At 48.1% G+C, this 25,907-nt stretch overlaps 2 protein-coding genes across 2 annotated transcripts in view; one reads left to right on the top strand and one right to left on the bottom strand.

Moving 5' to 3' along the window:
* BOP1 (BOP1 ribosomal biogenesis factor) overlaps nt 1–25,907 on the top strand; it is a 107,500-nt gene that overhangs the window by 37,081 nt on the left and 44,512 nt on the right. The window lies entirely within an intron of this gene.
* Nucleotides 17,666–25,416, bottom strand: SCX (scleraxis bHLH transcription factor). Its single transcript, XM_023946814.2, has 2 exons — nt 24,653–25,416; nt 17,666–17,707 (listed from the first exon to the last, which is right to left on the bottom strand). The coding sequence occupies exons 1-2, from the start codon at nt 25,181–25,183 to the stop codon at nt 17,666–17,668; spliced, it is 573 nt and encodes a 190-aa protein (XP_023802582.1). The 5' UTR covers nt 25,184–25,416.

The following is a 25,907-nucleotide window of genomic DNA, read 5'->3' as shown; positions in this document are numbered from 1 at the left end:
TAAAAACCCCAAAAAAATCCCCAAAAAACCCAAAAAAACCCCCAAAACCCCCCAAAATCCCAGGAATTGAAACCCCAGAAAATGCCAAAAAAACCCAGGAAAATCCCAAAACCCCCCAAAATCCTGGGAACAAAAACCCAGAAAAATGCCCAAAAACCCCGGGAAAATCCCCCCAAAAAATCCTAAAAATCCCAAAAAACCCCCAAAACCCCCCAAAATCCCAGGAATTAAAACCCCGAAAATCCCAAAAAATCCCCAAACCCCTGGAATAAAAACCCAAAAAAATCCCCAAAAAAACCCCAACAGCCCCAGGAAAGCCAAAAAAATCCCAGGAATTAAAACCCCAGAAAATCCCAAAAAAACCCAGGAAAATCCCAAAAACCCCAGGAATAAAATCCCCAAAAAACCCCAGAAAAATCCCAAAAAACCCCAAACCCCCCCAAAATCCCAGGAATTAAAACCCCAGAAAATCCCAAAAAATCCCAAAAAACCCCAAAAACCCCAGGAATAAAATCCCCGAAAAACCCCAGAAAAACCCCAAAAAAACCCAAAAAAACCCAAAACCCGCCAAAATCCCAGGAATTAAAACCCCGGAAAATCCCAAAAAACCCCAGGAATAAAAACCCCAAAAAAATCCCCAAAAAACCCAAAAAAACCCCCAAAACCCCCCAAAATCCCAGGAATTGAAACCCCAGAAAATCCCAAAAAAACCCAGGAAAATCCCAAAACCCCCCAAAATCCTGGGAACAAAAACCCAGAAAAATCAAAAAAAATCCCAAAAACCCCGGGAAAATCCCCCAAAAAATCCTAAAAATCCCAAAAAACCCCCCAAAATCCCAGGAATTAAAACCCCAGAAAATCCCAAAAAACCCCAAAATCCCTGGAATAAAAACCCAGAAAAATCCCCAAGAAACCCCAAAACCCCCAGGAACACCCCAAAAATCCCAGGAATTAAAACCCCGGAAAATGCCAAAAAAACCCAGAAAAATCCCAAAAACCCCAGGAATAAAATCCCCAAAAAACCCCAGAAAAATCCCAAAAAACCCCCAAAACCCCCAAAAATCCCAGGAATTAAAACCCCAGAAAAATCCCAAAAAAACCCAGGAAAACCCCCAAAACCCCCAAAATCCCAGGAATTAAAACCCCGGAAAATCCCAAAAACCCCCAAAATCCCGGGAATAAAAACCCAAAAAAATCCCCAAAAAACCCCAGAAAAATCCCAAAAAAACCCCAAAACCCCCCAAAATCCCAGGAATTAAAACCCCGGAAAATCCCAAAAAAACCCCAAAATCCCAGGAATTAAAACCGCGGAAAATCCCAAAACCCCCCAAAATCCCAGGAATTAAAACCCAGAAAAATCCCAAAACCCCCCAAAATCCCAGGAATTAAAACCCAGAAAAATCCCAAAACCCCCCAAAATCCCAGGAATTAAAACCCAGAAAAATCCCAAAAACCCCCAAAATCCCGGGAATAAAAACCCCAAAAAATCCCAAAAAAACCCCAGAAAAATACCAAAAAACCCCCAAAACCCCCCAAAATCCCAGGAATTAAAACCCAGAAAAATCCCAAAAAAACCCCAAAATCCCAGGAATTAAAACCGCGGAAAATCCCAAAACCCCCCAAAATCCCAGGAATTAAAACCCCGGAAAATCCCAAAAAAACCCCAAAATCCCAGGAATAAAAACCCCGGAAAATCCCAAAACACCCAAAATCCCAGGAATTAAAACCCCGGAAAATCCCAAAAAAACCCCAAAATCCCAGGAATTAAAACCCCGGAAAATCCCAAAAAAACCCCAAAATCCCAGGAATTAAAACCCAGAAAAATCCCAAAAAAACCCCAAAATCCCAGGAATTAAAACCGCGGAAAATCCCAAAACCCCCCAAAATCCCAGGAATTAAAACCCAGAAAAATCCCAAAACCCCCCAAAATCCCAGGAATTAAAACCCCGGAAAATCCCAAAACCCCCCAAAATCCCAGGAATTAAGATACCAAAAAAACCCCAAAACCCCCCAAAATCCCAGGAATTAAAACCCCGGAAAATCCCAAAACCCCCCAAAATCCCAGGAATTAAAACCCCAGAAAAATCCCAAAAAAACCCCAAAATCCCAGGAATTAAAACCCAGAAAAATCCCAAAAAACCCCCAAAATCCCAGGAATTAAAACCGCGGAAAATCCCAAAACCCCCCAAAATCCCAGGAATTAAAACCCAGGAAAATCCCAAAACCCCCTAAAATCCCAGGAATTAAAACCCCGGAAAATCCCAAAAAAACCCCAAAATCCCAGGAATTAAAACCCAGAAAAATCCCAAAAAAACCCCAAAATCCCAGAAATTAAAACCCAGAAAAATCCCAAAAAAACCCCAAAATCCCAGGAATTAAAACCCCGGAAAATCCCCAAACCCCCCACAATCCCAGGAATTAAAACCCTGGAAAATCCCAAAAAAACCCCAAAATCCCTGGAATAAAAACCCCAAAAAAATCCCAAAAAAACCCCAGAAAAATCCCAAAAAAACCCCAAAACCCCCCAAAATCCCAGGAATTAAAACCCCAGAAAATCCAAAAAAAACCCAGGAAAATCCCAAAAACCCCCAAAATCCTGGGAACAAAAACCCAGAAAAATGCCCAAAAACCCCGGGAAAATCCCCCAAAAAATCCTAAAAATCCCAAAAAACCCCAAAAAACCCCCAAAATCCCAGGAATTAAAACCCCGGAAAATCCCAAAAAATCCCAAAACCCCTGGAATAAAAACCCAAAAAAATCCCAAAAAAAACCCGAAAAGCGTCAGGAAAACCCCAAAAATCCCAGGAATTAAAACCCCAGAAAATCCCAAAAAAACCCAGGAAAATCCCAAAAACCCCAGGAATAAAATCCCCAAAAAACCCCAGAAAAATCCCAAAAAACCCCAAACCCCCCAAAATCCCAGGAATTAAAACCCCAGAAAATCCCAAAAAAACCCTGGAAAATCCCAAAAAACCCCAAAAATCCCAGGAATTAAAACCCCGGAAAATCCCAAAAAATCCCCAAAAATCCCAAAACCCCCAGGAATAACATCCCCAAAAAACCCCAGAAAAATCCCAAAAAACCCCAAAACCCTGGAAAATCCCAAAAACCCCAGGAATAAAAACCCAAAATAATCCCCAAAAAAGCCCCCAAAAACCCCCAAAACCCCCCAAAATCCCAGGAATTAAAACCCAGAAAAATCCCAAAAAAACCCCAAAATCCCAGGAATTAAAACCCCAGAAAATCACAAAACCCCCTAAAATCCCAGGAATTAAAACCCAGAAAAATCCCAAAAAAACCCCAAAATCCCGGGAATAAAAACCCCGGAAAATCCCAAAACCTCCCAAAATCCCAGGAATTAAAACCCAGAAAAATCCCAAAACCCCCCAAAATCCCAGGAATAAAAACCCCGGAAAATCCCAAAACCCCCCAAAATCCCAGGAATTAAAACCCATGAAAATCCCAAAACCCCCTAAAATCCCAGGAATTAAAACCCCGGAAAATCCCAAAAAAACCCCAAAATCCCAGGAATAAAAACCCCGAAAAATCACAAAACCCCCTAAAATCCCAGGAATTAAAACCCAGAAAAATCCCAAAAAAACCCCAAAATCCCGGGAATAAAAACCCCGGAAAATCCCAAAACCTCCCAAAATCCCAGGAATTAAAACCCAGAAAAATCCCAAAACCCCCCAAAATCCCAGGAATAAAAACCCCGGAAAATCCCAAAACCCCCCAAAATCCCAGGAATTAAAACCCATGAAAATCCCAAAACCCCCTAAAATCCCAGGAATTAAAACCCCGGAAAATCCCAAAACCCCCCAAAATCCCAGGAATTAAAACCCCGAAAAATCCCCAAAAAACCCCAAAATCCCAGGAATAAAAACCCCCAAAATTCCCCAAAAAACCCCCGGAATAATAAAAAGCAGCGGGGAGGGGGAGGGGGCGCAGGCGAGCCCGGGACCCCCTCGGGAATGCGGGAACGAGGAGCGAGTGAAGAATTCCAGAGGCGGATTTGGCCGCGCGCTCCAGACGGAGCCGGGGGAGGCGCGGGGGCTTCCAGGAGCACCTGGAACGGGAAAAAGCGGGAAAAGCGCCATGGAAAAGCGGGCGGAATTCCCGGGGGGTCCTCGCGGCTCGGGGGTTTTTATGGGATGCGATTCCCAGCTGGAGAGGGGGAATAAATCAGGGAATTATTCCCGCTTGGAATCGCAGGTGTGGGGAGGAGAGCGGGATCCGGCCGGAAAACGGGAATGGGATCGGCTGCCTTGGGAAGGAATGGGGGATGGGAATGGGGATGGGGGATGGGAATCTGGGAATGGAAACTGGGAATGGGAATGGGAATGGGATCGGCTTCCTTGGGAATGGGGGATGGGAATGGGGATGGGGGATGGGAATCTGGGAATGGGGATGGGGACTGGGAATGGGAATGGGAATGGGATCGGGTTCCTTGGGAATGGGGGATGGGAATGGGGATGGGGGATGGGAATGGGGAATGGGGATGGAAACTGGGAATGGGGATGGAAACTGGGAATGGGAATGGGGGATGGGAATGGGAATGGGGGATGGGGGATGGGAATGGGGATGGAAACTGGGAATGGGGATGGGAATGGGGGATGGGAATCTGGGAATGGGGGATGGGGGATGGGGATGGGGGATGGGAATCTGGGAATGGGAATGGAGACTGGGAATGGGAATGGGGGATGGGAATCTGGGAATGGAGACTGGGAATGGGAATGGGGGATGGGAATGGGAATGGGAATGGGGGATGGGAATGGGGATGGGGGACGGGAATCTGGGAATGGGGATGGAAACTGGGAATGGAAACTGGGAATGGGGGATGGGAATGGGGGATGGAAACTGGGAATGGGGGATGGGAATGGGGACTGGGAATGGGGAATGGGAATGGGAATGGAAACTGGGAATGGGGGATGGGAATGGGGACTGGGAATGGGAATGGAAATTGGGAATGGGGGATGGGAATGGGGGATGGAAACTGGGAATGGGGATTGGGAATGGGGAATGGGAATGGAAACTGGGAATGGGGGATGGGAATGGGGACTGGGAATGGAAACTGGGAATGGGGATGGGAATCTGGGAATGGGAATGGAAACTGGGAATGGAAACTGGGAATGGGAATGGGATCGGGTTCCTTGGGAAGGAATGGGGGATGGGAACGGGGATGGGGGATGGGAATTTGGGAATGGGGACTGGGAATGGAGACTGGGAATGGGAATGGGGGATGGGAATTTGGGAATGGGATTGGGTTCCTTGGGAATGAATGGGGGATGGGAATGGGGATGGAAACTGGGAATGGAAAATGGGAATGGGAATGGGGGAGGGGAATTCCTTGGGAATGGAAACTGGGAATGGGATCGGGTTCCTTGGGAATGGGGGATGGGAATGGGGGATGGGACTGGGAATTGTGGATGGGAATGGGGACTGGGAATGGAAACTGAGAATGGGGGATGGGAATGGGGGACAGGAATCCTTGGGAATGGGGGCTGGGAATTCTTTGGGAACGGGGGCTGGGAATGATGTCGGGTTCATTGGGAATGGGGGATGGGAATGGAAACTGGGAATGGGGGTTGGGAATTCTTCGGGAATTCATTGGGAATGGGGGCTGGGAATGGCCTGGGAATTCATTGGGAATGGGGGTTGGGAATTCTTCGGGAATTCATTGGGAATGGGGGCTGGGAATGGCCTGGGAATTCATTGGGAATGGGGGTTGGGAATTCTTCGGGAATTCATTGGGAATGGGGGTTGGGAATTCTTCGGGAATTCATTGGGAATGGGGGCCAGGAATGGTCTTGGGTTCCTTGGAAACGAGAGTTGGGAATTCCTGGGAATGGAAACTGGGAATGGGGGCTGGGAATGGAAACTGGGAATTCCTTGGGAATTCCTTGGGAATGGGGGTTGGCAATTCCTTGGGAATGGCCGCTGGGAATCCTTTGGGAATGGGGGCTGGGAATCTGGGAATGGGGGCTGGTATTCATTGGGAATTCATTGGGAACGGGGGTTGGGATTCCTTGGGAATAGGGGCTGGGAATCTTTGGGAATGGCTTTGGGTTTTTCAGGAATGGGGGCTGGGAATTCTTTGGGAATGGCTTCGGGTTTTTCAGGAATGGGGGCTGGGAATCTTCGGGAATGGGGGCTGGGAACGTGGGTTGGGAATGGCCTCAGATTCCTTGGGAATGGGGGTTGGGAACGGACACGGATTCATTGGGAATGGCACTGAGTTTCTTGGGAATGGGGATTGGAATTCCTTGGGAATGGCCAGGGATTGAGAATGAGGACCAGGAATTCCTTGGGAATGAGGGCCAGGAACGGTTTCAGATTCTTTGGGAATGAGGCCCGGAATTCCTTGGGAATTGGGGCTGGGAGCCACTGGGAATGGAAACTGGGATTCCTTGGGAATGGGGATTGGAATTCCTTGGGAATTGGGGCCAGGATTGGGAATTGGGTTCAGGAATTCCTTGGGAATGAGAGCCAGGAATTCCTTGGGAACGGGAGCCGGGAGCTCCTGGAATCTCGGGCCTGGCCGGGATTTTTGGGATCATCCCATCCCCACCTTTCCATGGATTCAGCCCCAGATTCTCCGGGAATTCCATCCCAAAATCCCAACATTCCGTTGGAAGCCTTTCCCCAAATCCCAAATCCCAAAATGGAATTTTATCCGTGGAATTCTGACTAGGGAGTTCTGGCTGTGGAATTTTATCCATGGAATTCTGGCTATGGAATTTTATCCTGGGAATTCTGGCTGTGGAATTTTGGCTACGGAATTTTGTGGGATTTTATCCATGGAATTCTGGCCATGGAATTTTGTCTGTGGAATTTTGTCCGTGGAATTCTGGCCATGGAATTTTGCTTGGGGGATTTTATCCATGGAATTCTGGCCATGGAATTTTATCCATGGAATTCTGGCCATGGAATTTTGCCTGGGGGATTTTATCCATGGAATTTTTATCCATGGAATTCTGACTAGGGAGTTCCTGCTGTGGAATTTTATCCATGGAATTTTGTCTGTGGAATTTTATCCATGGAATTCTGGCTATGGAATTTTGGCTGGGGAATTTTGTGGGATTTTATCCATGGAATCCTGGCCTTGGAATTTCATCCATGGAATTCTGGCCATGGAATTTTGTCTGTGGAATTTTATCCTGGGAATTCTGGCCATGGAATTTTGGCTGGGGAATTTTGCCCCTGGAATTCCGGCTGTGGAGGTTTACCCGTGGAATTTTATCCATGGAATTCTGGCCATGAAATTTTGTCTGTGGAATTTTATCCATGGAATTCGGGCTGTGGAATATTCTGGGCATGGAATTGTGGCTGTGGAATTTTAGGGAATTTTATCCATGGAATTTTATCCTGGGAATTCTGGCTATGGAATTTTGGCTGGGGAATTCTGTGGGATTTTATCCTGGGAATTCTGACTAGGGAGTTCCTGCTGTGGAATTTTATCCATGGAATTCTGGCCATGGAATTTTATCCTGGGAATTCTGGCTGGGGAATTTTGGCTGGGGAATTTTGCCCCTGGAATTCCGGCTGTGGAGGTTTACCCATGGAATTTTATCCATGGAATTCTGGCCATGGAATTGTGGCTACGGAATTTTGTGGGATTTTATCCATGGAATCCTGGCCGTGGAATTTTATCCATGGAATTTTATCCATGGAATTGTCGCTGTGGAATTTTATCCATGGAATTCTGGCCATGGAATTTTATCCATGGAATTTTATCCATGGAATTCCAGCTGTGGAATCCTGGCTAGGGAATTTTATCCATGGAATTTTATCCTGGGAATTCTGGCTATGGAATTTTGACTGTGGAATTTTGTGGGATTTTATCCATGGAATTCTGGCCGTGGAATTTTATCCATGGAATTTTGTCCGTGGAATTCTGGCCATGGAATTTTGGCTGGGGAATTTTATCCATGGAATTCCGGCTGTAGAATCCTGGCTGTGGAATATTCTGGACGTGGAATTGTGGCTGTGGAATTCCGTGGGATTTTATCCATGGAATTTTATCCATGGGATTTTTATCCATGGAATTCTGGCCGTGGAATTTTATCCTGGGAATTCTGGCTATGGAATTTTGGCTGGGGAATTTTGTGGGATTTTATCCATGGAATTCTGGCCATGGAATTTTATCCTGGGAATTCTGGCCATGGAATTGTGGCTACGGAATTTTGTGGGATTTTATCCATGGAATTCTGGCCGTGGAATTTTATCCGTGGAATTTTGTCCGTGGAATTCTGGCCATGGAATTCTGGCTGTGGGATTTTATCCATGGAATTCAGGCTGTGGAATCCTGGCTGTGGAATATTCTGGACGTGGAATTGTGGCTGTGGAATTCCGTGGGATTTTATCCATGGAATTCCAGCTGTGGAATCCTGGCTAGGGAATTTTATCCATGGAATTTTATACTGGGAATTCTGGCCGTGGAATTTTATCCTGGGAATTCTGGTTGGGGAATTTTGGCTGGGGAATTTTGCCCCTGGAATTCCGGCTGTGGAGGTTTACCCATGGAATTTTATCCATGAAATTTTGTCTGTGGAATTTTATCCATGGAATTCAGGCTGTGGAATATTCTGGGCATGGAATTGTGGCTGTGGAATTTTAGGGGATTTTATCCATGGAATTCTGGCCGTGGAATTTTATCCATGGGATTTTGTCCGTGGAATTATGGCTGTGGAATTTTATCCATGGGATTTTTATCCATGGATTTCTGGCCATGGAATTTTATCCTGGGAATTCTGGCTATGGAATTTTGGCCCTGGAATTCCGGCTGTGGAGTTTTATCCGTGGAATTTTATCCATGGAATTCTGACTAGGGAATTGTGGCTGTGGAGTTTTATCCAGGGAATTTTATCCTGGGAATTTTATCCATGGGATTTTATCCATGGAATTCTGGCGGTGGAGTTTTATCCATGGAATTTCGGCTGTGGAATTCTGGTCTTGGTATTTTATCCATGGAATTTTATCCGTGGAATTGTGGCTATGGAATTTTTATCCCTGGAATTTTTATCCCTGGAATCTCGGATCCACCCGGACGGGACCTTCTGGGGATTTTTTTGGGAATATTCCCCCCTTGGATATCGCAATTCCCGGCTGGAATTTTCCCCGGGGAATTCCTCGGAGATTCCAGAGGGGGGAGGGGGAGGAATTTTTTCCCCAGGAATCTCCGGGAATTCCCGGTTTTTTTTGGGGGGGGATTCCTTAAAAAAAAAAAAAAAAAAATTGGAATTTTTCCCGTTTTTTTGGAGCCGTTCCCGGGCAGGGATTGAGGAATTCCTGAATTCCCGAATTCCGGGAGCCGGGGACGTGCGGATCCGGGAGCCGGGGCTGATTTCATGGAGCAAAAATGTCCCGGAAAAGGGAAAAAAAAAAATATCAAAAAAAATGATCCCGGGAGCTGCGGGAGGGGGGGAGGGGCGGAGGGGGAGGGAAAATGGGGAAAAAACGGGAAAAAAGGGGAAAAAGAGGGAAAAAAAGAGGGAAAAAAGGGATGAAAGGGAGAAAAAAGGGGAAAAACTGGGGGGAAATCGGGGAAAAATTGGGGAAAAGAGGAAAAGAAGGGAAAAAAGGGGAAAAAGTTGGGGGAAAATCGGGGAAAAATTGGGGAAAAGAAAAAGGGAAAAGAAGGGAAAAAAGGAGGGAAAAAAAAGAAAAACAGGGAAAAAAGAGGAGGAAAGGGAGAAAAAAGGGGGAAAAATGGGGGGAAAAGAGGAGAAAAAGGGGAGGAAAGGGAGAAAAAATGGGAAAAAAATTGGGGGGGAAAGGGAAAAAAAAAAGGAAAAATTGGGGAAAATGGGAAAAAAGAGAGGAAAAAAGGGAAGGAAAGGAAGAAAAAAGGGGGAAAATTGGGGGGAAAAAAGGAAAAGGAAAAAGAGGGAAAAATTGGGGGAAAAGGGGAAAAAGGGAAGGGGAAAAAGGGGAAAAAGAGGGGAAAAAAGGGGAGGAAAGGGAGAAAAAAAGGAGGAAAAATGGGAAAAAAATTGGGGAAAAGAGGAAATAAAGGAAGTGAAAAAGAGGAAAAGGAGAGAAAAGGGAAAAAAGGGGAGAAAGTTGGGGGAAAAGCAGGGAAAAAAATGGGGGAAAAGGGGAAAAAATGGGAAAAAAGGGGAAAAAAGGAGAAATAATAACAGAAAAAAAGGAGGAAAAGGAGAAAAAAAAGGAAAAATTGGGGGAAAAAAGGGGGGAAAAGGAAAAAAAGGAAAATTTGGGGGAAAAGAGGAAAAAAAGGGAGGAAAAGGAGAAAAAAATGGGAAAAATTGGGGGGGAAAGGAAAAAAGGGGGAAAATTGGGGAAAGAGAAAAAGAAGGGAAAAAAGAGGGAAAAAGGGCAGGAAATGAGAAAAAAGGGGGGAAATTTGGGGAAAAAAGGAAAAAAGGAAAAGAAGGGAAAAAAGAGAGGAAAAAAGAGGAAAAGGAGAGAAAAATGGGAGGAAAGGAAGAAAAAAGGAGGAAAGAGAGGAAAAATTTGGGGGAAATTTGGGGAGAATTAGGGAAAAGGAAAAGAAGGGAAAAAAGAGGCAAAAAAGGAGGAAAAAGGGAAAAAATTGGGGGAAAGGGGAAAAGAAAAAAAAGAGGGGGAAAAGGGGAAAAAAGGGGAGGAAAGGAAGAAAAACGGGGAAAATTTGGGGGGAAAAAGGAAAAAAAAAGGGGAAAATTGGAGAAAAAGTGGGGGGAAAAAGGGAGGAAAAAGGGGAAAAATTTGTGAAAAAGAGGGAAAAAAGGGAAAAGTTGGGGAAAATCGGGGAAAATTGAGGGGAAATTGGGGAAAAAAGAGGGAAAAAATGGGGGGAAATTGGGGAAAATAGGAAAAAAGGGGAGGAAAGGGAGAAAAAAGGGGGAAAATTGGGGGGAAAGGGAAAAACGGAAAGGGAAAAAAAGGAAAAATTGGAAAAGAGGAAAAAAGAGGAGAAAAAGGGGAGAAAAGAGAGAAAAAAGGGGGGAAAATGGGGGGGAAAATGGACAAAAGGGGTGGAAAGAGGGAAAGGAAAAATTGGGAAAAATTGGGGGAAAAGAGGAAAAAAAAGGAGGAAAAATTGGGGAGAAAAGAGGAAAAAAGGGGAAAAAGAGGGAAAAAAAAGAGGAAAAATTGGGGGAAAAGGAAAAAAAGGGGAAAAAGGGGGAAAAGAGAAAAAGAATGGAAAAAGGGAACAAAAAGGGGGAAAAAAGGAGGAAAAAATCGGGGAAAAAGGGGGGGAAGGGAAAAAGAAAAAAGGAAAAATTGGGAAAAGAGGAAAAAAGGGGAAAAAAGAGAGAAAAAGAGAGGGGAAGGGAGAGAAAAAAGAGGAAAAAAAGGGAAAAAGAGGAGAAAAAGATGAGAAAAGTGGAAAAAAGAAAAAAAAAAGGCAAAAAAGGGGGAAAAGATGGGAAAAGCTGGAAAAGGTTGGGAGAGGATGGAAAAGACCCTAAAAACTTGGGAAAAGCTGGGAAAAATTGGAAAAGCCTGGGAAATGTGGAGAAGGATGGGAAAGGCTGGAAAATGTTGGGAAAAGCTGGAAAATGCTGGAAAATGTTGGGAAAAGCTGGGAAAGGTTGGAAAAAGCTGGAAAGGGTTGGAAAAGGCTGGGAAAAGCTGGAAAAGGTTGGGAAAAGCTGGAAAAGGTTGGGAAAAGCTGGGAAAGGTTGGGAAAGGCTGGAAAAGGTTGGGAAAAGCTGGGAAAGGTTGGGAAAAGCTGGAAAAATTTGGTAAAGGTTGGGAAAGGCTGGAAAAAGTTGGGAAAGGCTGGAAAAGATTGGAAAAGGTTGGGAAAAGCTGGGAAAGGTTGGGAAAGGCTGGAAAATGCTGGAAAAGGTTGGGAAAAGCTGGGAAAGGATTGGAAAAAGCTGGAAAGGGTTGGAAAAGGCTGGAAAATGTTAGGAGAGGCTGGAAAAGGTTGGGAAAAGCTGGAAAAATTTGGGAAAGGTTGGGAAAGGCTGGAAAAAATTGGAAAAGGTTGGGAAAAACTGGGAAAGGCTGGAAAAGGTTGGGAAAGGTTGGGAAAAAGCTGGAAAATGTTGGGGAAAGCTGGAAAAGGCTGGAAAAAGCTGGGAAAGGTTGGAAAAGGCTGGAAAAAGCTGGAAAATGTTGGGAGAGGCTGGGAAAAGCTGGGAAAGGGTTGGAAAAAGCTGGAAAGTGTTGGGAGAGGCTGGAAAAGGTTGGAAAAAGCTGGGAAAGGTTGGGAAAGGCTGGAAAAAGTTGGGAAAACTGGAAAAGGTTGGGAAAGGCTGGAAAAAGTTGGAAAAAGCTGGAAAGGGTTGGAAAAGGCTGGAAAATGTTAGGAGAGGCTGGAAAAGGTTAGGAAGAGCTGGAAAAGGTTGGGAAAATTTGGTAAAGGTTGGGAAAGGCTGGAAAATGTTGGGAAAGGCTGGAAAAGGTTGGGAAAGGCTGGAAAAAGCTGGAAAAGATTGGGAAAAGCTGGAAAAGCTTGGAAAAGGCTGGAAAATGTTGGGAGAGGCTGGAAAAGGTTGGGAAAAGGTGGAAAGGGTTGGAAAAGGCTGGAAAATGTTGGGAAAACTGGAAAAGGTTGGGAAAAGCTGGAAAAGGCTGGAAAAGGTTGGGAAAGGCTGGAAAAAGCTGGAAAATGCTGGAAAAGGTTGGGAAAAGCTGGGAAAGGGTTGGAAAAAGCTGGAAAAATTTGGTAAAGGTTGGGAAAGGCTGGAAAAAGTTGGGAAAGGCTGGAAAAGATTGGAAAAGGTTGGGAAAAAGCTGGAAAATGCTGGAAAATGTTGGGAAAAGGCTGGGAAAGGCTGGAAAAGGTTGGGAAGAGCTGGAAAAGCTTGGAAAAGGCTGGAAAATGTTGGGAAAAGGTTGGGAAAGGCTGGAAAAAGCTGGAAAAGGTTGGGAAAAGCTGGAAAAGCTTGGAAAAGGCTTGAAAATGTGGGGAGAGGCTGGAAAAGGTTAGGAAAAGTTGGAAAGGGTTGGAAAAGGCTGGAAAATGTTGGGAAAACTGTAAAAGGTTGGGAAAAGCTGGGAAAGGTTGGAAAAAGCTGGAAAGGGTTGGAAAAGGCTGGAAAACGTTAGGAGAGGCTGGAAAAGGTTAGGAAGAGCTGGAAAAGGTTGGGAAAAGCTGGAAAAATTTGGGAAAGGCTGGGAAAGGGTTGGAAAAGGCTGGAAAATGTTGGGAAAACTGGAAAAAGTTGGGAAAAGCTGGGAAAGGTTGGGAAAAGCTGGAAAAAGTTGGAAAAAGCTGGGAAAGGCTGGCAAAGGTTGGGAAAGGCTGGAAAAAGCTGGAAAAGGTTGGGAAAGGCTGGAAAAAGCTGGAAAAGGTTGGGAAAAGCTGGAAAATGTTGGAACAGGGCCAGGAGCAGAGGGATCCGTCCGGAGTTGGGATTTTCGGGAATATTCCCCTGGAAAAGGCTGCCCGGGCAGGAATTCCGGGCTGGAATTCCCAGGATTTCCCATCCCTGCGGATTTGGGGCGGATCCAGGAAGCTCCGGGGGTTTTTCCAAGCTCAGCAATTCCCGGATCCTCTTCCCGACGTTTTCCCGGGATTTCTCTTCCCTCTCCCAAGTTCCCCTCCCCCACCCCTCGGTGCTTTGGAAAACCCCACGGGAATCCCGGGAATTCTCCCACTTTTCCTCTGGATCTGAGGCTCATCCCAGTTTTTATTCCCAATCCCGGGAATTCTCCCACTTTTCCTCTGGATCTGAGGCTCATCCCAGTTTTTATTCCCAATCCCGGGAATTCTCCCACTTTTCCTCTGGATCTCAGGCTCATCCCAGCTTTTATTCCAAATCCCAGGGCTTCCAATCCCGATTTTCATCCTGATTCCAGCAATTATCCCAGTTCTGTTCCTGGATCTGAGGCTCATCCCAGTTTTTCTCCCATTCCCAGGGATTATCCCGGTTTTTTTCCCAATCCCAGGGTTTCCAATCCCAGTTTTCTCCCCTGGATCTGAGGCTCATCCTGGTTTTCCTCCTGATCCTGAGGATTATCCCAGTTTTCCCTTGGATCTGAGGCTCATCCCAGTTTCCCTCCCAATCCCGGGGCTCATCACAGGTTTTTTTCCCAATCCCAAGGGCTCATCCCAGTTTTTTTCCTCCTGATCCCAGGGATTATCCCAGTTTTTCCCTGGATCTGAGCCTCATCCCAGTTTTTTTCCCCATCCCAGTTTTCCTCCTGGCTCTGGAGCCCATCCCAGTTTTCCCTGATCCCAGGAATTATCCCAGCTCTGGATCTGAGCCTCATCCCGGTTTTTCCTCCCAAGGCTCATCCCAAGTTTTTCCCTGATCCCAGGGATTATCCCAGTTTTTCCTCCCAATCCCAGGAGTTATCCCAGTTTATCCCTGGATCTGAGCCTCATCCCAGTTTTCCTTCTGATCCCAAGAATTATCCCAGATTTTTTCCCAATCCCAGAGCCCATCCCAGTTTTCCTCCTGGCTCTGGAGCCCATCCCAGTTTTCCCTGATCCCGGGAATTATCCCAGCTCTGGATCTGAGCCTCATCCCAGTTTTCCTCCCAATCCCGGGAATTATCCCAGGTTTTTGCCCAATCCCAGAGTTTCCAATCCCAGTTTCCCTCCCAATTCCAGGGATTATCCCAATTCTGTTCCTGGAACTGAGGCTCATCCCAGGTTTCCTCCTGATCCCAAGGATTATCCCAGTTATTCCCTAATTTCCAGAATTATCCCAGTTCTCTCCCTGATCCCAGAGCCCATCCCAGTTTTCCCTCCCAATCCCGGGAGTTATCCCAGTTTTCCCCTGGATCTGAGGCTCATCCCGGTTTTCCTTCTGATCCAAGAATTATCCCAGTTTTCCTCCCAATCCCAGGAATTATCCCAGGTTTTTTCCCAATCCCAGAGCCCATCCCAGTTTTCCCTGATCCCGGGAATTATCCCAGCTCTGGATCTGAGCCTCATCCCAGGTTTTATTCCCAATCCCAGGGTTTCCAATCCCAGTTTTCCCTGATCCCGGGAATTATCCCAGCTCTGGATCTGAGCCTCATCCCGGTTTATTTCCCGATCCCGGGAATTATCCCGGTTTTTCCCTGATCCCAGAGCTCATCCCGGATCTCTCCTGGCTCCAGAGCCCATCCCAATTTTCCTCCCAATTCCAGGGATTATCCCAGTTTTTCCCAATCCCAGGGATTATCCCAGTTCTGTTCCTGGATCTGAGGCCCATCCCAGTTTATTTCCCGATCCCAGGGTTTCCAATCCCAGATTTCCTCCTGATCCCAAGGATTATCCCAGATTTTTCCTCCCAATCCCAGAGCCCATCCCAGTTTTCCCCAATCCCAGGGATTATCCCAGTTTTTCCCTGGATCTGAGGCTCATCCCAGTTTATTTCCCGATCCCAGGAATTTCCCCAGATTTTTCCCCAATCCCAGAGCCCATCCCAGTTTTTCCCCATCCCAAAGCTCATCCCGATTTTCTCCGGAAGCCGGGAATTTTCTGACTTTTTCCCTGAAAACTTTTCCCGCTTTTTTTTTCCCGGGAAAGGGGGTAAAGGGTGGGTGGGGGGAGGGGCAGGGGTTGGGAATTCCGGCCGGGATCGCGTCCCACATTCCCGAGGAAACGGCGCCAATTCCGCCTTTAATCCATTCCCGAAACAACAACAACGACGGCGAATTCCAGCCCCGGATCGGCGTTCCCGAAAATCCCCCCGGAACCGGGGAGCGGATCCGGGATCGTTTATTTGGATCCGTTCTGGGATCCGCTCCGGGATCAGTTCCAGGGTAAATTCCGGGATCCGTTCTGGGATCGGATCCGGGATCAACTCCGGGGATCGGTTCTGGGATCAATTCCAGGATCAATTCCAGAATCAGTTCAGGATTTGGATCCCAGATCAATTCCGGGATCAATTCTAGGATCAGTTCAGGGATCAATTCGGGAATCAGTTCCAGGATCGGATCCAGGATCAGCTCAGGGATGGGATCCAGGATCAGCTCAGGGTTCAGTTCTGGGATCATTTCCGGGATCGGATCCCGGATCAATCCCAGGGATCAGCTCCAGGATCAATTCCAGGATCGGTTCCGTGATCAGTTCCGGGATTTGCATCCCAGATCAGTTCTGGGATCTGTTCTGGGGTTTGTTCCAGGATCGGGTCAGGGATCAGTTCCAGGATCGGTTTCAGGATCAATTCCAGGATTGGGTCAGGGATCAATTCCGGGAATCGGTTCTGTGTTCGGATCCAGGATCAGTTCAGGGTTCAGTTCTGGGATCAATTCCGGGATCGGATCCCAGATCAATTCCAGGGATCAATTCCAGGATCAGTTCCAGGGATCAGTTCTGGGATTGAAGCTGGGATCAGCTCCGGGATCAGTTCCAAGGTCAATTCCAGGATCAGTTCCTGGTTCTGTTTTGGGATCAGTTCCGGGATCAATTCCAGGATCAGTTCTGGGATTGGAGCCAGGATCGGTTCCGGGATCAATTCCAGGGATCAGTTCTGGGATTGGATTGGGGATCAGTTCCAAGATCAATTCCAGGATCAGTTCTGGGATTGGATTGGGGATCAGTTCCGGGATCAATTCCAGGATCAGTTCTGGGATTGGAGCCAGGATCGGTTCCGGGATCAATTCCAGGGATCAGTTCTGGGATTGGATTGGGGATCAGTTCCGGGATCAATTCCAGGATCTGCTCCAGGTTCTGTTTCGGGATCAGTTCTGGGATCAGTTATTTGGATCCATTCCGGGATCGGTTCCGGGCAGCAGATCCAGGAGATCCGAGTGTTCCATCCATCGGCGGATCCCAGAATTCCCGGGGATTCCTGGAGCGGATCCCGGCGATCCCAAAGTTCCACAGGCCGGAATCCCGGGAAAGGATTCCCAGAAATTCCTGGAGCAGATCCCGGCGATCCCAAAGTTCCACAGGCCGGAATCCCGGGAATGGATTCCCAGAAATTCCTGGAGCAGATCCCGGCGATCCAAATGTTCCTGGGGTCGGGAATTCCCAGGAGTTTTCCAAGTGGATCCAGGAGATCCCAAAGTTCCACGATCCGGAATCCCAGGCTGGGAATTCCCGGGAATTCCTGGAGCAGATCCCGGCGATCCCAAAGTTCCGCAGGCCGGAATCCCGGGAAAGGATTCCCAGGAATTCCTGGAGTGGATCCAGGAGATCCAAAAGTTCCGTGAGCAGGAATCCTGGGATGGGAATTCCCAAGAATTCCCAGGAATTCCTGGAGAGAATCCGGGAGATCCGAGAGTTCCTGGGGCAGGAATTCCCAGGAATTTCCTGAGCGGATCCGGGAGATCCCAAAGTTCCACGATCCGGAATCCCAGGCCGGGAATTCCCAGGAATTCTTGGAGCAAATCCGGGAGATCCAAATGTTCCACAGGCCGGAATCCCGGGAAAGGATTCCCAGGAATTCCTGGAGAAAATCCGGGAGATCCAGGTGTTCCTGGGGCCGGAATTCCCAGGAATTCCCGAGGATTTCCGGAACGGATCCGGGAGTTCCAAACATTCCACGACCCGGAACCCCAGGCCGGGAATTCCAAGGAATTTCCCCGAGCGGATCCAGGAATTCCGAACATTCCGCGATCCGGGAATTCCCAGGAAAAATCCCGGAATTCCGGCCCATCCCTGGGAGCCGCTGGAAGGTCGAGGCCGCTCTTCCCGGCGGGATCCGGCGGGAAAACGTCTCCGGATCCGGGAATTCCCCGGCGTTGGCTCCTCCCTGCTCCGTTCCCGGCTGGAATTCCCGGCTGGAATTCCCGGCTGGAATTCCCGGCTGGAATTCCCGGCCTAGCTCCGGAGCTGGTTCGTCTTCCTGTCCCGGTCTTTGCTCTGCGGGAGGGAAAAGGAGAATGGTGGGAATTATTATCCCCTGGGAATTATCCCCTGGGAATTATTATCCCCTGGGAATTCCGGGATCCCATTCCCAGGGAATTCCGGAATTCTTTCCCCAAGGAATTTTCTTGGGATCCCATTCCCCGGGAATTCTCCCGGGATCCTTTTCCTGGGAATCTTGAAATCCTTTCCCAAGGAATTCTCCTGAGATCCCTTCCCAGGGAATTCCGGGATCCATCCCCAGGGAATTCCGGGATCCCATTCCCAGGGAATTTTGGGATTCCCATTCCCAGGAAAATCTGGAATTCTCTTCCCAGGGAATTTTCTTGGAATCCTTTCCCAGGGAATTCCAGAGTCCCTTTCCTAAGGAATTTTCTTGGAATCCTTTCCCAGGGAATTTTGGGATCCCATTCCCAGGGAATTCTGGAATTTTTTTCTCAGGGAATTCTCCCAGGATCCCTTTCCAGGGAATTCCAGGATCCCATTCCCAGGGAATTTTGGGATCCATTCCCAAGGAATTCTCTTGGAATCCCATTCCCAGGGAATTCTCTTGGAATCCCATTCCCAGGGAATTTTGGGATCCCATTCCCAGGAAATTCCGGAATTCTCTTCCCAGGGAATTCCCCCGGGATCCTTTCCCAGGGAATTTTGGGATCCCATTCCCGGGGAATTCCGTGATCCCTTCCCAGGGAATTTTGGGATCCCATCCCCGGGGAATTCCGTGATCCCTTTCCAGGGAATTCTCCCCCGGAGCCGTTCCCGATCCCAGCCCCAATCCCGGAATTCCGCTGTCCCGCTCACTCCCAGTTCTCCCAGTCCAGCCCTTCCTCATTCCCAGTCCCGGATTTTCGGGATCCGATTCCCGATTCCCAATTCCCATTTCTCTGGGATCCAAGTCCCAATCCCAGGTTTTTTTTGGGATCCAATTCCCTCTCCCATTCCCCAATCCCGGAATTTTTCCCTTTCCCCAATCCCGGATTTTTGGGATCCAATTCCCTTTCCCCAATCCCGGTTTTTTGGGATCCAATTCCCGATTTTTCTCCTTTTTCCCTTCCTGGTTTTTCTCCCTTTGCCCAATCCCGTTTTTTTTGGGATCCAATTCCCGATTTTTCTCCCTTTGCCCAATCCCAGTTTTTTTTGGGGATCCAATTCCCACTCCCTTTCCCCAATCCCAGATTTTTGGGATCCAATTCCTGCTCCTATTTCCGGATCTCCCAAGATTCGAGGGAAAAGGGAAAATTTTTCCATGAAAAACCTGGATTGGGATGAGCCCGGCCCGGGAAAAGCGGGAATGGCTCCGAGGAAATCCGGGAATTCCGTGGAATTTAGGATTTATCCATGGGAAAAGCGGGAATGGCTCTGAGAAAATCTGGGGAATTTATGGAATTTCTGCTTCTTGCGCCTGAATTTGGGATTTTTCCATGGGAAAAGCGGGAATGGCTCAGAGGAAATTCGGGAATTCCATGGAATTCGGGATTTATCCAAGAGAAAAGTCGGAATGGCTCCGAGGGGACTTGGGAATTTTGTGGAATTTGTGATTCCTGTCCCTGAATTTGGGATTTTTCCATGGGAAAAGCGGGAATGGCTCCGAGGGGATTTGGGAATTTTGTGGAATTTGTGATTCCTGTGCCTGAATTTGGGATTTTTCCATGGGAAACCTGGATTGGGATGTGGGGGGGGTCCTGGCTTTGGAAAAAAAGAATCCCAGTTCCAGTTCCAGCCCCAATTCCAGCCCCAATTCCCATTCTAATTCCAGCTAATTCCAGTTCTAATTCCAGTTCTGATTCCAGCCCCAGTTCCAGCTCTAATTCCAGTTCCAAGTCCAATTCCTGCCCAAATTCCAGTTCTAATTCCGGCTTTAGTTCCAATTCCAGTTCTAATTCCAGCTCCAATTCCAGCCCCAATTCCGGCTCTAATTCCAGCTCTAATTCCAGTCCCAATTCCAGTCCCAATTCCAGCCCTGATTCCAGTTCTAATTCCAGCTCCAATTCAGCTCCAATTCCGGCTCCAATTCCAGTTCTAATTCCAGTTCTAATTCCAGTTCTAATTCCAGTCCAAATTCCAATGCCAGCCCCAATTCCAGCCCCAATTCCAGCTCTAATTCCAGTCCTAATTCCTGTTCTAATTCCGGCCCCAATTTCAGTTCTAATTCCAGCTTTAGTTCCAATTCCAGTTCTAATTCCAGCTCCAATTCCGGCTCTAATTCCAGTTCTAATTCCAGTTCTAATTCCAGTTCTAATTCCAGCTCCAATTCCAGTTCTAATTCCAGCTCCAATTCCAGCCCCAATTCCGGCTTTAGTTCCGGTTCCAGTTCTAATTCCTGTTCCAGCCCCAATTTCAGTTTCAATTCCAATTCTAATTCCGGTTCTAATTCCAATTCCAGCCCAAATTCTGGGTCTAGTTCCAGTTCTAATTCCAGTTCAAGTTCTAATTCCAGCTCCAATTCCAGCCCAAATTCCAGCTCTTAATTCCAATTCCAGTTCTAATTCCGGTTCTAGTTCCAGTTCCTGTTCTAATTCCAGCTCCAATTCCAATTCCAGTTCCAGTTCTAATTCTGGCTTTCGTTCCAGTTCTAATTCCAGTTCCAGTTTTAGTTCCATCCCAAATTCCAGCCCCAATTGCAATTCCAGTTCTAATTCCAATTTTAGTTCCAGTTCAAGTTCTAATTCCAGCCCCAATTCCGGCTCCAATTCCAGTTCCCAATTCTGGCCCAAATTTCAGTTCTAATTCCAGCTCTAACTCCAGTTCTAATTCCTGTTCCTATCCTAATTCCGGCCCCAATTCCGTCTCCAATTCCAATTCCAGCCCCAATTCCAGCTCTAATTCCAATTCCAATTCCAGTTCTAATTCTGGCTTTAGTTCCAGTTCTAATTCCAGTTCCTGTTCTAATTCCAGTTCTAATTCCAGCTTTAGTTCCAGCCCCAATTCCAGCTCCAGTTTTAATTCCATCCCCAATTCCAGCCCCAATTCCAATTCCAGTTCTAATTCCAGTTCTAATTCTGATTCCTGTTCTAATTTCAGCCCCAATTCCAGTTCTAATTCCAATTTTAGTTCCAGTTCAAGTTCTAATTCCAGCCCCAATTCCGGTTCCAATTCCAATTTCAGTTCTAATTCCAGCTTTAGTTCCGGTTCTAATTCCTGTTCCTATCCTAATTCCGGCCCCAATTCCGGCTTCAATTCTAATTCCAGTTCTAATTCTGGCTTTCGTTCCAGATCTAATTGCAGTTCCAGTTTTAATTCCATCCCAAATTCCAGCTCCAATTCCAATTCCAGTTCTAATTCTGATTCCTGTTCTATTTCCAGCCCCAATTCCAATTCCGGTTCTAATTCCAGCTTTAGTCCCAGTTCTAATTCCTGTTCCTATCCTAATTCCATCCCCAATTCCAGCCCAGATTCCAATTCCAGTTCTAATTCTGGCTCTAATTCCAGTTCCAGTTTTAATTCCATCCCCAATTCCAGCTCCAATTCCAGTTCTAATTCCGGTTCTAATTCCGATTCCAGCCCCGATTCCGGCCCAGATTCCGGCTGCCATGGGATTTTTTGGGAATTCCTTGGAAATTACAGATGGGAATTTGTAGTAATTGTTGGAAAAAAATCGGGATTGGGATTATCGGGATCGATGGGAAATTCGGGATTTGGATTTGTAGGAATTGATCCAGAATTTGGGATTGGGATTCATGGGAAATTCGGGATGGGGATTATCGGGATTCATGGAAAATTCGGGATGGGAATTATCGGGATCGATGGAAAATTCGGGATTTGGATTTGTAGGAATTGATCCAGAATTTGGGATTGGGATTCATGGGAAATTCGGGATTGGAATTACCGGGATCGATGGAAAATTCGGGATTGGGATTTGTAGGAATTGATGGAAAATTCTGGATCGGCTCTGAGGTCCCTTCCCCCCGCAGCATTCCCAAATTCCCCCTTTCCCAAATCCTGGAATTTTCAGGATTCCCGGAAAACTCCGGAGTTTTGTGAACTCTGAATCCTTCCCGGGGATTTTTCCGGGATCAGCGCGGATCCCGATCGTTCCCGGGGAATTCCCGGGGGGGGGAGGGTTGGGAAATTCGGGATTTGGGCAGGAAAATCCCGCTGGATTTTCCCGAATTTCTGCCGAATCCCAAAATCCAGGGAATCCCAAAACCCAGGGAATGGCAGCCGGGGGGAACTGGGAGCGCTGGGATTGGGAATTGGGAGCCGATCCCAAAATTCCCGGTTTTCCAGAGCCTTTCCCGGTGCCTGTTCGTGGCTCCAGAGAGGATTTTCCATGGATTTTTCCATGGATTTTGGAGCTGAATGGGATAAATCTGGGAATTTCTGGGATAAAGCCTGGAGTTTCTGGGATAAAGCTGGGAATTTCAGGGATAAACCTGGGAATTTCAGGGATAAAGCCTGGAATTTCTTGGATAAAACTGGGAATTTCTGGGACAGGATTCCCTCCATCCCCATGGGATTCATCCCTGAATCCCGGGATAAAATTCCCTCCATCCCCACGGGATTTATTCCCGATCCCGAATTCCCTCGGAGCGGACAAACGCCGGGATAAAACCGGGAATCGCCGCTTTTCCGGGAATCCGAGAGCTCCAAACGGCAGCTCGGCGTTCCCAGCCCGAATCCCGAATTCCTGGGACGCCATTCCCTTCATCCTTATGGAATTCCCTGTATCCCAAAGCTCATTCCTGTACCCCAAATCTCATTCCCTCTATTTCATTCCCTCATTCCCGTATCCCAAATCACATTCCCTCTATTCCATTCCCTCATTCCCGTATCCCAAATCTCATTCCCTGTATTCCATTCTCTCGTTTCCTTCATCCTGGATCTCATTCCCGTATTCCAGGCCTCTTTCCTGTATCTTAAATCCTATTCCCTTCATCCTGGACCTCATTCCCAGGATCCTAAATCTCATTCCCGTATTCCAGACCTCGTTCCCTTCATCCTGGATCCCATTCCTGTATTCCAGGCCCTTTTCCTGTATCCCAAACCTCATTCCCAACATCCCAAACTCACCAGTTTCCTCTGCTGCTGGAGAAGGTGCAGCTCACCCTGTTCCTCTATTCCAGACCTTATTCCCAGTACCCCAAACCTCATTCCCTTCATCCTGGATCCCATTCCTGTATCCCAAACTTCATTCCCTTCATCCTGGACCTCATTCCCGTATTCCAGACTCTTTTCCTGTATCCCAAACCTCATTCCCAACATCCCAAACTCACGATTTTTCTCTGCTGAGGCAGAAGGTGCAGCTTCGTCCCTCTATTCCAGAACTCATTCCTGTATCCCAAACCCCATTCCCAACATCCTGGACCTCATTCCCGTGTTCCAGACCTCGTTCCCTTCATCCTGAACCTCATTCCCGTATCCCAAACCCCGTTCTTGTATCCCAAATCTCATTCCCAACATCCCAAACTCACCAGTTTCCCCTTCTTGTTGAGGCAGAAGGTGCAGCTCCGTCCCTCTATTCCAGACCTCATTCCCACATCCTGGATCTCATTCCCAGTATCCCAAACCTCATTCCCAATATTCCAAGCCTCATTCCCGAATTCCAAACCCCATTCCCACATCCCAAACTCACCATTTTCCTCTGGTTGCTGAGGCAGAAGGTGCAGATCTGGCGGGGCTGGGCGCTCTCCCCCTCCCTTGCCGGCGACACGGCCGCTCCACCGGGATAAAACCCCACACTTCCCCTTCCATTCCCCATCCCAGACCCCATTCCCAACATCCTGGACCTCATTCCCGTATTCCAGACCTCATTCCCTTCATCCTGGATCCCATTCCCGTATTTCAGACCTCATTCCCGTATCCCAAATCTCATTCCCAACATCCCAAACTCACCAGTTTCCTCTGCTGCTGGAGAAGGTGCAGCTCTGTCCCTCTATTCCGGACCTTATTCCCAGTATCCCAAACCTCATTCCCTTCATCCTGGATCCCATTCCTGTATCCCAAACTTCATTCCCTTCATCCTGGATCCCATTCCCGTATTCCACACTCTTTTTCTGTACCCCAAACCTCATTCCCAACACCCCAAACTCACCAGTTTTTCTCTGCTGAGGCAGAAGGTGCAGCTCCGTCCCTCTATTCCAGAACTCATTCCCATATTCTGGACCTCATTCCCAGTATCCCAAACCTCATTCCCACATCCCAAACCCCATTCCCACATCCCAAACTCACCATTTTCCTCTGGTTGCTGAGGCAGAAGGTGCAGATCTGGCGGGGCTGGGCGCTCTCCCCCTCCCTTGCCGGCGACACGGCCGCTCCGCCGGGATAGAAGCCCACACTTCCCCTTCCATTCCCCATCCCAGACCCCATTCCCAACATCCTGGACCTCATTCCTGTATTCCAGACCTCGTTCCCTTCATCCTGGATCCCATTCCCGTATTTCAGACCCTTTTCCTGTATCCCAAACCTCATTCCCAACATCCCAAACTCACCAGTTTCCTCTGCTGCTGGAGAAGGTGCAGCTCCGTCCCTCTATTCCAAACCTCATTCCCTTCATCCTGGATCCCATTCCTGTATCCCAAACTTCATTTCCTTCATCCTGAACTTCATTCTTGTATTCCAGACCCTTTTCCTGTATCCCAAATCTCATTCCCAACACCCCAAACTCACCAGTTTCCTCTGCTGCTGGAGAAGGTGCAGCTCTGTCCCTCTATTCCGGACCTTATTCCCAGTATCCCAAACCTCATTCCCTTCATCCTGGACCTCATTCCCGTATTCCAGACCTCGTTCCCTTCATCCTGGATCCCATTCCCGTATTCCAGACCCTTTTCCTGTATCCCAAATCTCATTCCCAACACCCCAAACTCACCAGTTTTTCTCTGCTGAGGCAGAAGGTGCAGCTCCGTCCCTCTATTCCAGAACTCACTCCCACATCCTGGACCTCATTCCCAGTATCCCAAACCTCATTCCCGAATTCCAAATCCCATTCCCGGACCCCAAACTCACCATTTTCCTCTGGTTGCTGAGGCAGAAGGTGCAGATCTGGCGGGGCTGGGCGCTCTCCCCCTCCCTTGCCGGCGACACGGCCGCTCCGCCGGGATAGAAGCCCACGCTCGCCGCCGTTCCTGCTCCGTGGCAGGGCTGCCCATTCCCGCTGGATTCTCCCACCAGGAGAACATTCCCGAGGTGCGAGATGTAGCTGGAAGCGAGGCGCAGAGTCTCGATTTTGGAGAGTTTTCTGTCGGCCGGTTCGGTGGGGATGAGCGTTCTGAGCGCCGTGAACGCCGTGTTCACCGAGTTGGTTCTGTCCCTTTCCCGAGCGTTCGCCGTGTGCCTCTGCCGGGGCTCCCGGGAAATCCTCCCGCGGTTCTTCCCGCTCCTCCTCTTGCCCATTTTCCCCCCGAATCCATCGCTATCCACATGGAAAGGTTTCTCCTCCGAGCCCGAGCTCTCGCTGTTCTCCTCATCCTCGGACAGCGCGCTGATGTCGGGGTACAGAAATCTCCCCGGGGCTGAGCGGATCATAGCGAAGGACATGCTGGAAAACCGGGAATTACCGCTGGAAAAGCTCGGGAATGCTCAGCTCCGGTGCTTCATGGCTCTCTGCGATCCTCTTAGGGACTTTTTATTTATTAGCCCGCTTTTTTAAAGGGTTTGAAGGCGTTTTTATCCCGGTTTTTTTAAAGGGTTTGTGGCGCTGTTGGAGGTTTTTGTTTGGAGTTTTATCCCGGTTTTTTTTTTGGGATGGTTTTTTTGGGGAATTTGGGGTTTGAAGGTTGTTTTTTAGGTTGTTTTGGGGTTTTTTTTTGGTGGGTTTATTCCCGGTTTTGGGGCTCGCCGCCGCTCCCGGCGCACGTGCGCATCCTCCGGGAGCCGCGGGCTCGGAATTTGGGGATTTTATAGAGTTTGGGAATGGGCGGCGCTGCCCCTCCCCCATCCCCCTCCCCTCCCCCCCCCCCGCCTTCTCCAACCTCATCCCGAGCCCGGATTCCATGGAAAAGGAGCCTTTGGAAAGGGGAGCCCCAGGCCCGGCCTACCTGAGCTCACCCTCCGGCCTGGCTTTAACCCTTTCGCCGCATTCCCGAGGAACCCGCCGCTCCTTCATCCCAAAAAATTCCCTCATCCCCAAAAACCACCGCGACCCCTCTGGAATTTCACCTCTCCCCCCCCCCACCCGGGAATTCTCGGATTCCCCAGGAATTTCCCCCCTTTTTTTCCCGTTTTTCCCTCATTCCCGTCCCAAAAATCACCGGGGGGGGGG

The sequence above is a fragment of the Cyanistes caeruleus genome, chromosome 1 (assembly GCF_971803275.1).
Source record: "Cyanistes caeruleus chromosome 1, bCyaCae1.hap1.1, whole genome shotgun sequence".
Lineage (NCBI taxonomy): Eukaryota > Metazoa > Chordata > Aves > Passeriformes > Paridae > Cyanistes > Cyanistes caeruleus.
Note: the sequence above shows the minus strand (reverse complement) of the source record. Positions and strands in the feature narration are given on the sequence as shown.

Excerpts from the sequence above, each read along its gene's own strand:
- SCX (XM_023946814.2), bottom strand. The coding sequence starts at position 25,183 with ATGTCCTTCGCTATGATCCGCTCAGCCCCGGGGAGATTTCTGTACCCC. Across the intron at positions 17,708-24,652 it reads TCAGCAACCAGAGGAAAATG|AGCAAAGACCGGGACAGGAA; the intron begins GTGAGTTTGGGG and ends TCCCTCCCGCAG.